General features: G+C 38.4%; 2 protein-coding genes across 5 annotated transcripts in view; one reads left to right on the top strand and one right to left on the bottom strand.

The window, feature by feature from the left end:
• Positions 1 to 1,437: 1,437 nt before the first annotated feature.
• brat1 (BRCA1-associated ATM activator 1) overlaps positions 1,438 to 17,026 on the bottom strand; it is a 17,404-nt gene continuing 1,815 nt past the window's right edge. The window contains exons 1-14 of one of the 4 annotated variants that reach the window (XM_084090793.1): positions 15,020 to 15,088; positions 14,627 to 14,819; positions 12,553 to 12,707; positions 11,575 to 11,722; positions 10,463 to 10,856; positions 9,936 to 10,055; positions 9,284 to 9,363; positions 9,099 to 9,202; positions 8,433 to 8,616; positions 7,671 to 7,744; positions 7,491 to 7,575; positions 5,309 to 5,407; positions 5,032 to 5,201; positions 1,438 to 3,755 (exon numbers count right to left, since the gene is read on the bottom strand). In XM_084090793.1, coding sequence (XP_083946919.1) covers positions 3,033 to 3,755; positions 5,032 to 5,201; positions 5,309 to 5,407; positions 7,491 to 7,575; positions 7,671 to 7,744; positions 8,433 to 8,616; positions 9,099 to 9,202; positions 9,284 to 9,363; positions 9,936 to 10,055; positions 10,463 to 10,856; positions 11,575 to 11,722; positions 12,553 to 12,707; positions 14,627 to 14,753 — 2,463 coding nt within the window. In that variant the 5' untranslated portion in view covers positions 14,754 to 14,819; positions 15,020 to 15,088 and the 3' untranslated portion in view covers positions 1,438 to 3,032. Of the gene's footprint in view, positions 3,756 to 5,031; positions 5,202 to 5,308; positions 5,408 to 7,490; positions 7,576 to 7,670; positions 7,745 to 8,432; positions 8,617 to 9,098; positions 9,203 to 9,283; positions 9,364 to 9,935; positions 10,056 to 10,462; positions 10,857 to 11,574; positions 11,723 to 12,552; positions 12,708 to 14,626; positions 15,089 to 17,026 lie in introns of those variants that run through there. The other 3 variants (XM_084090795.1, XM_084090794.1, XM_084090796.1) reach the window with 3 other exon arrangements.
• The window catches only part of LOC311068354 (kinesin-like protein KIF19), a 27,305-nt gene continuing 25,438 nt past the window's right edge, over positions 15,160 to 17,026 (top strand). Inside the window, exons 1-2 of the mRNA XM_084090738.1 lie at positions 15,160 to 15,300; positions 15,643 to 15,817. Of these exons, the coding sequence (XP_083946864.1) occupies positions 15,749 to 15,817 (69 nt within the window). The 5' untranslated portion in view covers positions 15,160 to 15,300; positions 15,643 to 15,748. The remainder of the gene's footprint in view (positions 15,301 to 15,642; positions 15,818 to 17,026) is intronic.

Here is a 17,026-nt window from a genome sequence, read left to right as displayed (position 1 = left end):
GAGGCGGAGAGTGTGAGTAGGAGCTGTCCATGAGATAGGAGCAGGAGCAACTTTTGCTAAGTATTCTGATTAATTACTTTGTCATTTCGCCTCCACGTCCCCCTGATTGCCCGCGAGCTTCTCCTCCAGTCGCGTGGGTATGACGCAATCGTTAGCCTATTTTTACAAAAACTGCATCTACGGGGCCATAACGTAAGCTATAAGGTAATGGAGCCTTTTATACATTTTCGTGTTTCTTTAGAAATAAATAATGGACAAATGGAGTCTTTAAACGCCTCAGATGTAAAGTTATTTGCTGTCAAAGTGACGCCAAAATGAATGGGAGTCAATGGGATGCTAACAGCAGGTGATGGTCCGCTAGCCAATGGCGGCGCCCGGGGAAACTTCCAAATAATAAAGACTCCATTTGTCCATTATTTATTTCTAAAGAAACACGAAAATGTATAAAAGGCTCCATTACCTTGTATCTTACATTATGGCCCCGTAGATGCAGTTTTTGTAAAAATAGGCTAACGATTGCGTCATAACCACACGACTCTCTGTCGCACAGTAGAGAAATTACCGTATGGACAGGAGGAGAAGCTCACGCGCAATCGGGGGGACGTGGAGGCATAATGACAAAATAATTAATCAGAATACATAGCAAAAGTTGCTCCTGCTCCTAGCTCATGGACACCTCCTACTCACACTCTCCATCTCTGCAAGTTTCGGAAGGGAATGATTCAGATTTCTCTTGGCACAGCTACTAGAAGACAGACGGGTTGCTCACGTGGTCCGTGTAACGCTTTGCTCGGTTTGAGTCTGCGCGTCAGGAAAGGAAGTGCTAAGAAATCGCTAAAAATGGGCTTCACTTGTCTCAATTGAGATCCAATGAGATGGCTCTGTCCACTTCTTATACTGTCTATGATACTAGTGTTACTTACTCTCTGCCCCATATACTAGTGTTATGAGCTAATCTGTTTTTAAAGATAAAACTCTTTACATTCGATTTTCATGAAAACGCATCGCAGGGAACGATCGACTCGGTAACCATGTGTTAATTACCGCTAGGATCATTTTTCACTGGATTTGTCCTTTAACCATGCAAGGATTAAGCACAGCTTTTGCATATTTCACAAGGATAGAGGGTCATGATCATAGACTGTAAAAAATAGGTCTTGATGGACTATAAATGCACGCGTAAAAGACATTGCCAGGTGACGTCCTCTCACCCGATACACTATATATTGAACTACACGTAGCTAAAAGTCAAAATAACAATTATACATGCAACCCCAGAGAACTGTAGACATGTACAAATGTATCTGAATGCATTTTTAGGAAATGTTCTGTTACATATTTTTACCGATTTATGCCGTCCTACCGTGACTATTTTTGGCCAGGGACACGACGTTGCCATCGGACCAATGTTTGCTGGGTATCAACTATTGTCCAGAATAAACGGAATAAGTTTTTATTTTTTTATTATTCATGTCACATGTCAAAATCATCAAATAGACTATTGTCCATTTAGCCTTTGTGAGTTCCAATGTGATCCTTACAGGCTGGAGGATGTGCATGAATTCTTGGTTTAAAGCTTTAAAGGGGTCATATAATGGTACATGCACTTTTACAAGTTGATTGTACTGAAATGTGTGTTGGCAGTGCCTGTACACAACCATCATAAAATGATAAAAATCCATCCAGTGTTTTTTTTTTAATCTTCTTATATGTTTCCTCCTGTCTCAAATCAAGCTGTTCGATATTGTGACGTCACAATATCGACGCCCCTCCCACGATGGCTGATTGACAGCAGCGTTTCAAACACAGACCCGCCCTCGCGAGCGAGCTGTCAATCATAGCACGCGCCGACCGGCGCGTTCATTGTTGATAGCTGGAGTGCTGAGTAGAATGGCGTCTAACGATTGTGGTGTTCTGTTCTTGGGTGTAATAACGAACACAGCAGTCATATTGATGATGTTTCTAAATCCGTACAGCTGAAGACGCAGTGGCTGAGTTTGTTTTCGAAGGGAATATTCCCCACGATCAACGTCAATGCTTTCATGTTTGCGCGAATCATTTCACCAGACTCGAGACTGCTTTACAAACGAGGGTCAGTATAAAGCTGTTTTTGCTAAGAAGCTGCTCCAGGAAAAAGGATTACTACCAACTATTCGTGTTCCTGCTGAACCTCCAGAAGAACAAGTGAGTGTAACGTTTTATTGACCTTTATCTTAATCTTTATATTAATCTTTACAAATAGCTTGCACGCTTCACGATGAATGTGGCTATTTTTACACTCAGGGTACATTATGGCATGTTTTCTATGTACAACGTTCTCAATATAATTCATAATCCCACGTTTATAATGAACAACGCGTTATGATTTTTGTATTATTATTTTAAACGGTGTACGCACAGAACAGAGGGGCGGGGTGAGCAAAGCTCATTATCATTTAAAGACACATGCACTGAAACGGCGTGCTGAAAACAGAGCTGTTTTTGACCAGATAAAATGAGTGTTTTCTTACAATACTAATGAGAATTTTTAATTAAAGTATATTACAAACTTTTAATTTAGACCCTAAAGAATCATATTAGCTTGTACAAAAATGGCATCATATGACCCCTTTAAAAAGAGAAAAGGGAATAACGGCAGGCCAGTTTTCTATCACATGATCACTGCAGTGAACACAGAGAATATTCGGGCTGTGTTCAAGACTGTTGAACACACAGTACTGCACAGGGACCTCAGAGGATTTCCAACCCTGTAAGACAGGGTTCCCAAAAGGAGGTTTATGAGTTTCTTAAAAGCTAATAAATCACAATATAGGACAAAATAATCGCAACAATCTTTTGGCCAAGTTGTGTAGCCCTATATATGAATAATTTTAAAATAAAATAAAAATACAACACTACAAAAACTATATATATGAAAATATAGGTTGTAAAAATGAAATGGACCTTGAGACTATACAACAAATTGAACAGTCTGTACATCATCCTTTATTAAATGGCCCTAAAAAAAAGTCTCAAATTGTAACAGTCTATTCTCAATAGCAATCTATTATATTGTCCTCACTCTGCTGGGCTGCTGAAAGAATGTCCTCCATTAGCGATCGGGGCGAATTCACGACATGATCACTACTCAACTTCAACGTCCTCTGCATGTCATCTAGATCGAGTATGTGCAGTATCATGGGTAGGCTAATGTCTTTCATGCAGTGTAGATCACTGTCCATTCTCTCATCAGATGTGCACACAGATCCTTTGGCATGTTGTTTGTTGAGGTATCTACTCTGCACCTCGTCCCCCCATCTGTTCCCATTTACATTTAAGACAAGAGTGGAATCGAAGTCTGTGCTCTCAGATGTAAGTGTTCTGAGTTTCAGCAAGAGTGCGCAGGCTTTCTCACACACGGGTCTGTCGCAGTCAAACAAGCTGTTAAACAGCAAGTCAAACAGCCCAAATTCTTTCAGTTTGCTCAAGGCCTGCATCAAGTGCGTCTTTTCAGAGGAACCAAAGTTCTGGACTGCGTATGGACAGCAGGTCAGTGTCTTCTCCATCAACACTTCTGCCAGCTCCAGTGTGTGCATTTTCACTTCCCAGTCAAAATCGTTGCATCCCAGTGACAGGACGGAGCTCAGGAACGGGTGCACAGCTGTTACGAGGTGTGATCCTTTCAGCCATGATGTGAAGGCTTTGACCACCGCTCTACGCGGGAAGCCCTCCGTGTCCTGAGAGAGAATGGTCATCATCTGCTTCAAAGCCTCCTCCTAAAGTTCAACAACACAGGAGATTAGACTGATAAAGAAAATAAAACAAGAATATCAACATGATGTCAAGTGTCCAACCATTAAAATGATCAATGAGCTACAATTGCGTCCACTGAGGTCAGAATGGCTTTCTTCACACTGGTCGTCCAAAACTAATTTTTAGATTCTTTTGAGTGTAACATGTTTGGTTTTTGTGGTCCAAACTACTGCTTCTCAGCTGGTGGGATGCAACAGTCAGTGTTGAGATATTGCTTAGTGAACTGTTTATCAATTGTTTATCTTGTTTAATTGTCCAGGACAATTTTTTTAGTCTTTTGATGAAAATATTTAAAAATATATTTAACTTTAAACATCTGTAAAATACCAAGCCCCTAAAGGGACAACATGGGACAAACATTCAGCGAGCGGACATTGGGGGAACGCAAAACATTTGCAAGATAATGCAAAAGCATAGAAATATAATTTTTCCTCCCATTTTCCATTATCATGTCCCTTTGTGGGCTCTGTGATATAGCAATATATTAATAATCAATATTTGATCATGTCATATTCACACATTTTAGTCACTTTTGACCAAAATTACACCCAATTTAGATGATAAAAATACATTACATTACAAGAAAGTGCAAAATTAAACCAAATATTGAAACATTATCCCCTGGTTTCACAGACAAGGTTTAACCTAGTCCCAGACTAAAATGCATGTTTGAGCCATTTTAACTGAAAGCAACCATGACATTGTTTTGTCTCAAGAACCAGTAATGTTTTTTTTTTTCTAGGGAACGTTTATAAAAGTTACTTAAATGTCCTAATTGAACTAAGGCCTAATCCTAGTTTAGTCTAAGCCCTGTCTGTGAAACCAGGCCTTTATGTATATGTTTGAATAACTAACATTTTTATTTTCACTATTACCACTCCTGGTGATGGCATGGACTTTGTCCTTTGTAACTTGCAGATTGACCACCAACAGCTATTTTGCACACTAAAGTAAAATTAAAAAACGCATAGTAGGTGTCCTTTAATGTAAACATGAGAAGCAGTCATCTGTGAAAGAGATTTAAGCCTATAATAAAGAGACCTATATGTCACTGGTCATTTTGTTTTCTTACTTTCTTTTATGACAGGAACAAACCGATTTTAAAATGTGGGATTAAGGGGACAGGTTCTACACTGATCAGAAACAAGCAATTTCATCACTTGCAAAAGAAAAATGCAGGATCATCCTAAAGATCATATTTGAAAAACTGGATTTGACCGAATTGAGTAACTCTCTCACCAGCAGGTTGCTGTTGCTCACAAGCACCGTATGATGGAGAGAAGAGGTAACTGCCTCCCCGACGACAGCCACAGCACTAGCTCTCACATAGCCTTCTGAATCTGCCAGTGAAGAGAGGAGAATGGAGACCATGCCGCTGGTGTGGAGAGCTTCAATGAAACCACTGTTACCTGGGAGAAAGAGACAAAAAGTACAATTACAATGAAACCTATCCCTAAAATATGCTGCAGAGCAAAAGATGAAATAGTAAAAGCATCACAATATATGCTTGTGGTACCGTTGAGGGCAACAGTCAGCTGGGTGATGAACTCTAGTGTGGAGTCTCTCACTTCCCATCGCAAATCACACATCCGTTTCTTCAAAACGGGAAAGAGATCTGCAGAATACACATGCTCACTTCATGACCATATACTGTGATGTCTTTTGATGTCGATCTGTTTTTGAAATGTGCATGATGTCATTGCTGAATCTTCCAAAACAATAGGATCATTTTTGTATCTATTAATACTTTCTTTCTTCTGTGGAACACAAAAGGAGATATTTGAAGAATGTTGGTTGCCAAATAGTTTCAGTTTCTTCCATATACAGTGAGGAAAATAAGTATTTGAACACCCTGCTATTTTGCAAGTTCTCCCACTTAGAAATCATGGAGGGGTCTGAAATTGTCATCGTAGGTGCATGTCCACTGTGAGAGACATAATCTAACAAAAAAATCCAGAAATCACAATGTATGATTTTTTAACTATTTATTTGTATGATACAGCTGCAAATAAGTATTTGAACACCTGTCTATCAGCTAGAATTCTGACCCTCAAAGACCTGTTAGTCTGCCTTTAAAATGTCCACCTCCACTCCATTTATTATCCTAAATTAGATGCACCTGTTTGAGGTCGTTAGCTGCATAAAGACACCTGTCCACCCCATACAATCAGTAAGAATCCAACTACTAACATGGCCAAGACCAAAGAGCTGTCCAAAGACACTAGAGACAAAATTGTACACCTCCACAAGGCTGGAAAGGGCTACGGGGAAATTGCCAAGCAGCTTGGTGAAAAAAGGTCCACTGTTGGAGCAATCATTAGTAAATGGAAGAAGCTAAACATGACTGTCAATCTCCCTCGGACTGGGGCTCCATGCAAGATCTCACCTCGTGGGGTCTCAATGATCCTAAGAAAGGTGAGAAATCAGCCCAGAACTACACGGGAGGAGCTGGTCAATGACCTGAAAAGAGCTGGGACCACCGTTTCCAAGGTTACTGTTGGTAATACACTAAGACGTCATGGTTTGAAATCATGCATGGCACGGAAGGTTCCCCTGCTTAAACCAGCACATGTCAAGGCCCGTCTTAAGTTTGCCAATGACCATTTGGATGATCCAGAGGAGTCATGGGAGAAAGTCATGTGGTCAGATGAGACCAAAATAAAACTTTCTGGTCATAATTCCACTAAACGTGTTTGGAGGAAGAAGAATGATGAGTACCATCCCAAGAACACCATCCCTACTGTGAAGCATGGGGGTGGTAGCATCATGCTTTGGGGGTGTTTTTCTGCACATGGGACAGGGCGACTGCACTGTATTAAGGAGAGGATGACCGGGGCCATGTATTGCGAGATTTTGGGGAACAACCTCCTTCCCTCAGTTAGAGCATTGAAGATGGGTCGAGGCTGGGTCTTCCAACATGACAATGACCCGAAGCACACAGCCAGGATAACCAAGGAGTGGCTCTGTAAGAAGCATATCAAGGTTCTGGCGTGGCCTAGCCAGTCTCCAGACCTAAACCCAATAGAGAATCTTTGGAGGGAGCTCAAACTCCGTGTTTCTCAGCGACAGCCCAGAAACCTGACTGATCTAGAGAAGATCTGTGTGGAGGAGTGGGCCAAAATCCCTCCTGCAGTGTGTGCAAACCTGGTGAAAAACTACAGGAAACGTTTGACCTCTGTAATTGCAAACAATTAGTGTACCAAATATTAACATTGATTTTCTCAGGTGTTCAAATACTTATTTGCAGCTGTATCATACAAATAAATAGTTAAAAAATCATACATTGTGATTTCTGGATTTTTTTTTTTAGATTATGTCTCTCACAGTGGACATGCACCTACGATGACAATTTCAGACCCCTCCATGATTTCTAAGTGGGAGAACTTGCAAAATAGCAGGGTGTTCAAATACTTATTTTCCTCACTGTACATGCATATTTTTTCCCCATACAAATGGAAGTCAATGGGACCCGAAACTGTTTAGATACCAACATTCTTAAAAAAAAAAAATCTTCCTCTGTGTTCCACAGAAGACAGAAAGTCATACAGGTTTGGGACCACATGATGGAGAGAAAATGATGACAGAATTGGTTGGACTATCCCTTTAAATGATAAAGGAATGATGTATTTGTTTGATTAAATGTTTTTAAATAGAAAATTTCCGCATTACATTACAAATGAGGCTGAAGTGCTCCTCACCATGGCTGATAAACTGCAGGAGATCAGGGAAGGGCGAACACACAGAGATCCAGCTCACAGTGGCCTGATATGTTTTCTTCAAGACCTTGGAAATCACAGGAAGCTTCAAGTAAATAAGGAGATTCAACAACAGATCTGCTTTAAAGACAAAATAAGATATAAGAAAGTGTGCGTACTTACTGTAGCATGGGAATCTGGACTCTTTAGATAGTCCAAGAGGACACCAAATATGTCCTTCCTTATATTAAAATTTTCTATATGTAGAAATATTAATCAGATATCACAGTCAATACCAATTCAATACCAATCACTTTCAAGGTCAATGATGCCAAAGTCAGTAGGCTCTGGACTCTGGACAGTAATGTTTTTATATATATTTACACTTTATAATTTTTTATAAATTAATACTTTTATTTAGCAAGGATTATTAAATTGATCAAGTGTGACTGTAAAGATGTTTGCATTGTTGAAACATTTCAAATAAATGCTATTATTTTGAACATTCTATTCATAAAAAAAATACTTAAATGTATCAGTGTGTCCACAAAAATATTAAGCAGCACAACTGTCATCATATCAGCATTTTAGAATGATTTCTGAAGAAGACTGGAGTAATGATGCTGAAAGCTTTGCCATCACAAGAATAAATTATACATTTTAAAATATATTCAAATAAAGAACAGTTATTTTAAACTGTAATAACATTTCACAATATTACTGTTTTTTACTGTATTTATGATCAAACAAATACAGCCCTGGTGAGCATAAGAGACATTTATTTAAAATTACCTTTAAATCTTTTTAACGGTAGTGTATTGATGCATAAACATTGTGTATATTGATGATGCTATCTTTTGTAATTAATTATGATGTTTTACTCATCCCTGTCATATCAATATCAACATAAGATGAAACTCAAATTCTATCTGAAGAAGTCTTTACCTTCATACACGCAGAGAGCACCTAATGTATCAAGGCCACACCTCTGAACCTTGCAGCAGCCAATCAGATGAGTGGAGGCATTATTTTGAATCAAAGAGGAGGGGCAATGCCCAGAGCAAATCCTCAGAAGCAACACCACAGAGCTGGTGACCGAGTGAATGGACATGCCTTCAAACTGGTATTTCTAACAAAAGAAAGGTACACATTTCATTGTGGAATACACATTCTACTGTATTAAAAATCCATTCCACAGACTTTACAGCAAAATCTGCATGGACAATGCGCAAAAAAAAAAAATCTGTAGATTGCATCAAGACCAGCCTAAGGAACCATTTACACCGAACGTGTTGTTGCTTTCAAAAACGCAAGACACCGCACGATAGTTTTCAACTGCAGAGAGAAAAGAGAGAAAGCGAGCTGCGTTTCGAGATAAAGTTTGGAACTTAAACTTTGAACTTGACTCCTTTAAAAAAAAGGCTTCGCTTTTGTGCGAGATGCCATAAAAGCGCAGTGAGATGCGATGCAACAGTCAAAGATATCCATTTAGTGCACGTTTACATAAAAAAACTATTAAAAAGTAGCACAGTGGGAAACCTAAAAAAAACAGTGGGTTCTGTGTGCACTGGCCCAAAAAGAGTCTTGAGAGTGAAGCAAAAGCCTACTTACTGTGTATGCCAGATCTTCTAGACTTGATAAACTCTGCATGAGGTGGGAAATACATGAGGCTTTCTGGGATAGCTGTTCCTTTAGGGCTAAATTCATCTTTTCTGCTGGAGAAATTAAGACTTCTGTAAGTACAACTGCATGGTTTTTACAATGTAAAAAGGCACAGTTCAGTGAATGCGTGATACCAGTGTCCTGAGACTGTGCTGACACACACTGCAGGGGGAGCAAGACGATATCAATGGCCTTCCTCTTTAAAACCTCAGGACTAAAGGATAAAGAGAGAGAGAAATAAAGAGAAATAACACAATACATAACTGGCTGCCATTTAAAATGTGTGTATGTGGCATAGGGATGGACGATACCAAAATCTTGTAATTTAATATCACGTTAACAATACTTATTTTTGCCGGAAATATTAGATATCATAAAAATTTCAAAATTTTCAATACAAATTTCGATATCACAGCAAAGCTACTAGCCTAAGTAATGTAAGTAAAAGGTCTTCAAGCCTGTACTGTAATCAGTCAGTCGGAAGACAGACATTCTTTGACATAGCCTTGCATGTATTTGACAGTTTAATCGCAATAAGACGTGAAAGAGAAAGTTAAGTATCCACATGCTGTATGTGATCGTTCAGAAAACCACCTGTCAGAACAAATCATGTTTAAACTGGTAAGGCTTGAAAGAGCATGCCAATAATAAACTTTCACACTGAACTGCAATGTCACATGAACGTAACCACGATAGAGATGATCATTTCAAATTTTTACCGGTTCTCCCCCATCCCTAATACTGCACTATTATATTATGCATATGTGAAAAGTCTTCGGTAGTCACCATTTCTCCAGCTTTATGATTAGTGCAGCACACTGAAAACTCTCATTTTTGTTTCCAGAACCCAACATGGCTTCCAATAATTCCTCCACTTTATACTCCGATTGTCCGAGCAGAGGCGTCCTGCAACAGACGATAAACAGTTCTCTGGATCCTTGCATTACACTGAATACATATTTAAGAGAAGACAATAAAACATATGTACTTTCCATAATGAGTAATTGAAATAAACTATAATATAATTTTTACATTCATTTTAGCTTTTTCTTTTTCTATTTTATTTTTTAAGTAGCTTTTAAATTATATCACTTTAACTACAAACAATCAGAATTAATTAAATGTAACTAATGAAATATGTAAGGGATAATGTTATGTCATTATTATGGAATAAACCTAGATGCAAAGCAGAATTAATGATTTTTTTAGCATTAACATTTATATGCTATTATACTGTGTTTTTTTGGTAATAAAAATATTTTAGCTAAAATTAATAGATACATAAAATGTAAGAAATGTCCTATTCAACTCACCTCACAGCAGCTTGAAGAACAGCCATCAGAGGCTGAGTCAATGATTCAGACCCCCTGTTGATCAAGACTTCCAGAGGTACTAGCACATCTTTCCATAGCGTACTTCTGATAGGCTCTCCACACTGAGAGGGAACCGATGACAGAAGCCGTAAACCCTGGAGGACCCGAGGATGATCATCTGAGCTCAACGCCTCAACCACGCCATTCATAATTTCTGAGGAGACTGAGACCCAATCAGGGCTCAAAGATGATTCTCTTGATCCCACAGCATCACTGCCATTGGCCATGTTTGATGATGTGAGGAACTTTAGGATGTGCACTAAAAGCTGATTAGCCAGACAGGCAACAAACAGACTCCCGTCGTTCTGCAGCTGGAGAATCACTTTGATGAGTCCTGTGGATAGAACGGAATAGAAGACTTAAGACTTGAAAAGACTAAAGATCGAAAATCTTTTTTCATGGTTTCATCTGAGCCCAAACACCAGCTAACAGGCAACAGTCTAGAATTAACATAGTTAAAACAACACAATGCAATACAGTGTTTACTTTATGTTTTGAAATACATAGTGTGAATGTTTATGTACACTATTGTTAAAAGGTTTGAGGTTGTTACAAATGTTTAATGATTTATTAATAATAATAATAATAATAATAATAATAATAAATGATTTTTGAGGATCTTCAGAAATCATTTGAATATGCTGATTAGGTGCTCAAGAAACATTTTTAATTATTATTATAAATGCTGAAAACAGCTGTGCTGCTTAACACTTTTGTGGAAACTCTGATAAAAAATTCAGGATTATTTGATGAATAGAAAATTCAAAAGAACCACATTTAGGCTATTTTGAATAGAAATCTGTTGTAACAATGTAAAAGTCTTTACTGACACTTCACTTGATCAATTGAATGAATCCTTGCTGAATAAAAGCATTCATTTCATCTGCCACCTAAATTAAAGTAGTTCTTACATTGCAATTTAAAGCATATATTATGTTGCAATTTTTTTCATTTGCTGGCCCATAACTCTCTTATTATAGTCCATTTTTTATGCACATTTGCAACTTTCTGAATCATTTTTGGAATGGATGATATATTATGACAATTCTCACCGTTTCCACAGATGAAGTCCAGAGCTTGCCGGTGTTTCAGCATATTCAACATTCCCTGCAGCCAGCCACTGCGAACTGAGGCATCCTCCCAAAGATCACACACAAACCAGGCTTCCCGCTCAAACACACACACCAAAAGACCTCCCTCCTTATTACCAAAAACAGAGAACTCAAAAACATGATGTGACTGGAAAACACTGCAAACTGCAAAGAATACCATAGTACTTTTTGGGGTTAGTGCTAGACCAGTGGTTCTCAACCAAGAGGCCTCTGCAAACTTCCAAGAGGGGCAAAAACTACTTAAAATTATTTAAATAGAAGAAAATACAGCCTTTAAAATAAGATAAGACATAAAATTCATTAAAAACTGACATATTTCTTACTTTTAAATAAAATGCAGTTGTTGAGGGAATTAATGAAGAACCAGGAACATTTTTACTTAAGAACCGCAGTCTTGGAAAACCTGGATATATATGTGAATTTTTAAAGTGAAATATCTAGACCAGGAAAATTCATGTAAATTAATAAAATCCTAAAATGTCATGGGGATTTTTTATAATGAATATAATTTTTTCTTGTTATGTCAAGCTTTAAAATATTTTATTGGGTAGAAATTGCTATTTAAAAAAACAGTATTTCAAAATTACAATATAATCACAAATAATGAGAATAGTCATGTAAATTAATTGATGTAAAAGCATAAACTCTGAAAACTGGAATTGTGGAATTACATTTTGTGACTTATTTATAATTATTCAATTGAATTAATTTAATATATTGCCAATCCTAGATTTTGTAAATAAAGTTTGAAAACAAGCATCATCCAGAAATATTTTGGGTGGCCTTCAAATATTTTTTTTTGAATATTGGGGGGTCTTGAAGTCAGAAGTGTTGAGAACCACTATCCTACCTAGACTACTGTGAGCGAGCAAATAATCTGTCACTGATATTGTGACAATATAGTGGAAACTATCTCACCTCAAGCAAGTGGAAACCCTGCTTGGTGCCAGCCAAAAGTCCAGTGAGTTTGAGGGTGAAAGACAGGATAGCAGGATCTGTAGTTTTAGACGTACAGACACTGGAAATTAACTCCTTGAGGCACGGCTGATGTTGCAAAAGCACCTGTTCATTACCTGAGGAAACACGTAGTAATCACTATCAGACAGTATGTGCAGTACATATATATGTACGTTCGTATATTGTGCGTGATATGCAAGACCCTAAGACCCATGTTTCAAGCTCCATCTGGCAGCTTGTTTTTTATCCTGTCAGTAATGTGATTGTCTCAATAATTAAGACAAGCAGGTATAAGTGCAAAAATAAGTGTAAATACTAGCATTACTGATGTATCGAGAGGATCGATCCTCACATAAAAATATGGATACCAAATGTTTTAACTATTCATTTTCTTACATATTGTAAAATGAACACACAAATTAAACTTATTGGGGAAAAATTAATTGACAGCATTTTTTCAACACACTATATTAAAAGCACAGCTAAATATATACATTATAAATTCTTTGTGAAGACGGTTTCAAGTTCACTTAAAGGGTTAGTTCACCCAAAAATGAAAATTCTGTCAGTAATTACTCACCCTCATGTTGTTCCAACCGCGTAAGACCTTCGTTTATCTTCGGAACACAAATTAAGATATTTTTGATGAAATCTGAGTGCTGGATCACTTCTCCATAGGCTGCTAGGTGACCGAAACTTGCTGGCCCAGAAAAGTTATTAAAGAGATCGTTAATATAGTCCAAGTGACTACAGTGGCTCAATCTTAAGTATATCAAGCGACGAGAATACTTTTTGTGCGCAAAAAAAAACAAAAATAACGACTTTATCAGTAAGGGTAAAATCTTTCCGTGGCAGGGGCAGCTGCCACTGGCGGCTGTCACTCGACCTGCCACAGCTATATGCGCCTGTCACTCGACCTGCCACCGCTATATGTGCCTGTCACTCGACCTGCCACCGCTATATGTGCCTGTCACTCGACCTGCCACCGCTATATGTGCCTGTCACTCGACCTGCCACCGCTATATGCGCCTGTCACTCGACCTGCCACCGCTATATGCGCCTGTCACTCGACCTGCCACCGCTATATGTGCCTGTCACTCGACCTCCTCTCTCCACTATTCATTTCCTTCTCTCTGGGCCTCTAGTTGGTTCACGTAGTGTTTTTGCGCTGCGCGTCTGTGTTACACGTCACCACGTAGGCTCACTATTGGCCGACGCTGGTCATGTGTGTGATGCATGTTGACGTGCAACACAGACGCGCAGCGCATAAACACTACGAGGCCCAGAGAGAAGGAAATGAATAGTGGAATAAAGTCGATATTTTTGTTTGTTTTTGCGCACAAAAAGTATTCTCGTCGCTTGATATACTTAAGATTGAGCCACTGTAGTCACTTGGACTATATTAACGATCTCTTTAATAACTTTTCTGGGCCAGCAAGTTTCGGTCACCTAGCAGCCTATGGAGAAGTGATCCAGCACTCAGATTTCATCAAAAATATCTTAATTTGTGTTCCGAAGATAAACGAAGGTCTAACGCGGTTGGAACAACATGAGGGTGAGTAATTACTGACAGAATTTTCATTTTTGGGTGAACTAACCCTTTAAATTAAAAGTTTTAATAATATTATTATTTATATGTTTAAGTCTATTAAATGTTAAAATAATAATGGATTTCAATTATACTGTAATGCTCAATGACTAGAATTGCTCATTCCATCCCCAGAAATTGAAAAACAAAAAATCAGCAGCAGCAGTATTGGTATCGATGATACTGACCTTCATTCATAGTACTTAGTAATAAGATGCCATTTAACAAATATTTAAAATATATACCATCTTTGTTGTTTTTATGTCAATTTGGAGAGTCAATGTGAAAATTAGTTGACAGCACTATGTATAGATGGATAGATAGATAGATAGATAGATAGATAGATAGATAGATAGATAGATAGATAGATAGCATATATTATTCTACCAAATCTTGGTCTCAACTAGTCAAAAATTGGTATCAGTTTGATATCAGCAGTTTACTCACTTTGGCTGTGTAGCTCTTTGAACCAATCGAGCAGCTTCTCTAACGAGGTGTCATCAGGCGGAGACTGCTTCGGGTCGGCCAGTACCAGACAGACCGCTGGTAGCAAAGATAAGCAGTCACTGTCCATGATATCAAAATCCCTGAGTCACCAGCACATCAAATCCAACTGCAAGTGGCAACAACAAGAAGTTGCCTTGATACAATCACAACAGGGTAACGTTACGCCAGTATGGAGAAACGATTCAAATGTTTGTCTGAGTCTGCATCTGTACACTACAATAAGTCATTAAAAAGCAAGTGGAAAAAACAACTACAGTATTGAAGGAAAAACCACCCTTTCATGTATCACATTTAAACAGTTTGGTGTCAAAGTTGGCTCCACGCTACACTTACTTTCGCTTTGTACGGCGTGCTGGAAAGGACATAAAAAATACGAGCAGAGCGTTGACGCGTCCAGCTTCGTATGCGCAAAATCTGCGCACTTTAATGTTCTTCAATACAGTAACCGCCTCTCATTCACACGCATGGTTACAGCGGACGCCATAAGAGTTCCTAACTGCGCAGATATGAGGCAGGCAGCACCAATATTGCCTGACACATTTCTATTAGTTGTCTAACTAAAAGCAAACATACTGCATTAAAAATTCAACGATTCCTGCTCATCGATGATGAAGGTGAAGAGGCTGCAGTGGAATCCGCGATGCCTCAACATGAGACAGTCACCATGCACATCAGATTAACTAAAACTGCTTAAACTAAATTTAAATTGGGATTTTAAATATTTTTCCTGCAATAATATTCAGATTTTTTTCATTACAGTTTTTTTTTCTATGTGCATAGAAAAAAAGGACATTCTGTCTGCTAGAATTCAAGAAAATTATTTATTATGAGATCATATTTTATCCATTCAGTTTAGGCTACTTTTGGACCTTGCAAATATTTACCATGGTAACCAAATATTTTACAACTTATCCAAGTTGGAAGTTCATAAATTGCCCTGAATTATCATCTTTCAGGTGTGGACACAGATGAGCTGGACAGCAATGTGAAGGACTGGGAAGAGGAAACTATCGAGATCTTCAGAAGTGAAGAGATCATTGCTCTCAGAGACCTGGAGTAGACATGGAAAGCACCCATGTTTCCAGCTGTGAGACAAAATACTCAGCCCCAGGCCAGAGGTCACCGCCACAGGTCCTTTACAAGTTCTTTGTATGAGAGACACTAATATGTTGACATGCTCAGTTATCAGCAGGTTTTTGCATAGTCGAGCAAAAGTTCACAAAAGTACGGAATTTAATATTTAAAGTCGCCATGAAACAAGAGCTGTGATTGTCTTTTCTTCCCGATTGTGATACATCCATGGCTGGACTGGCCATTGGGCATACCGGGCATTTTCCCGGTGGGCCGACGTGCTTTTTGGGCCGATACATCTCATACTCATATACATTTAAAAAAAAAAAAAAAAAATGTACATCGGCGGCCCATTCGTTTGGTTTTGTTTTGCTTAATTGGCGGCACTGGGTTTGTGCCGGTGTAATGCATTGGTCCAAAAAAGTCAGCGTTAGTTTTTTTTCTTTCTGACAGACCAGCACATGATGAAACACGTAGATCAGCGGCCCATTGGTTCTTTTCTTGATTGACACTGGGCTGGCCCAATCACAACTTTAAACGAGTGCGCGAGCGTGCAGCAGTGTCAGTGTGTATCTGTCAAAATAGTCAGTGAGATGGAGAAGAAACGCAAGGAATGTGCAGAGAAATAGCGTGAAAAATAGAACCAGGCCCTTAAAGCAGACACTTTATGTGTCAAAATATATGTTTTCTGACCTTCATCAGCTCCAGTGGCAGATGATGATAGTGAGGAGGAGGATCAGGAGAGAGATGAGAAAGTGTAGAGTCCGCGGTAAGCATAACTACTTTCAAAACACTTCGGCCATGTCATGAGTGTAGGAACCCATAACCCAGTTACAGATTATTTCCACACCTGCATAGTTCACGATTACCTCAATTCACTAGAAATCTAATGAGAGGCGTTTGTAAACCATGTTTTCCGCCAAAATAAAAGCTTGATGAGTTTGCGTCAAAATAAAAGATAATGTGCTTACTGTATCTCTTTCAAGTATAGAAATTGGTACAAAACTAATTATGAAAGTTTCCTTTATTTTTTATTGCATTTTTTTTTTTACAAAATATGGCAATTACTGTCATTGGATTAATATTATAACTATTATTATGTAGTAGGTGTAATGTAAATAGACACTGTACCTAAAAGAGTTTTGAATTTTTCTTTGTTTAATTTGCACACTGAATATGGGTGAGCTTTTAATTTTGAAAGTGCACCAGATTGATGAATTTAACATTAAAATGCACAAAATTTTCTCACGGGGGGGCATGCCCCCGAAC

This window comes from Abramis brama (assembly GCF_963993115.1).
Source record: "Abramis brama genome assembly, chromosome: 2".
NCBI lineage: Eukaryota > Metazoa > Chordata > Actinopteri > Cypriniformes > Leuciscidae > Abramis > Abramis brama.
The sequence above is the reverse complement of the archived record's forward strand: the minus strand, read 5'-3'. Positions and strand labels throughout refer to the sequence as shown.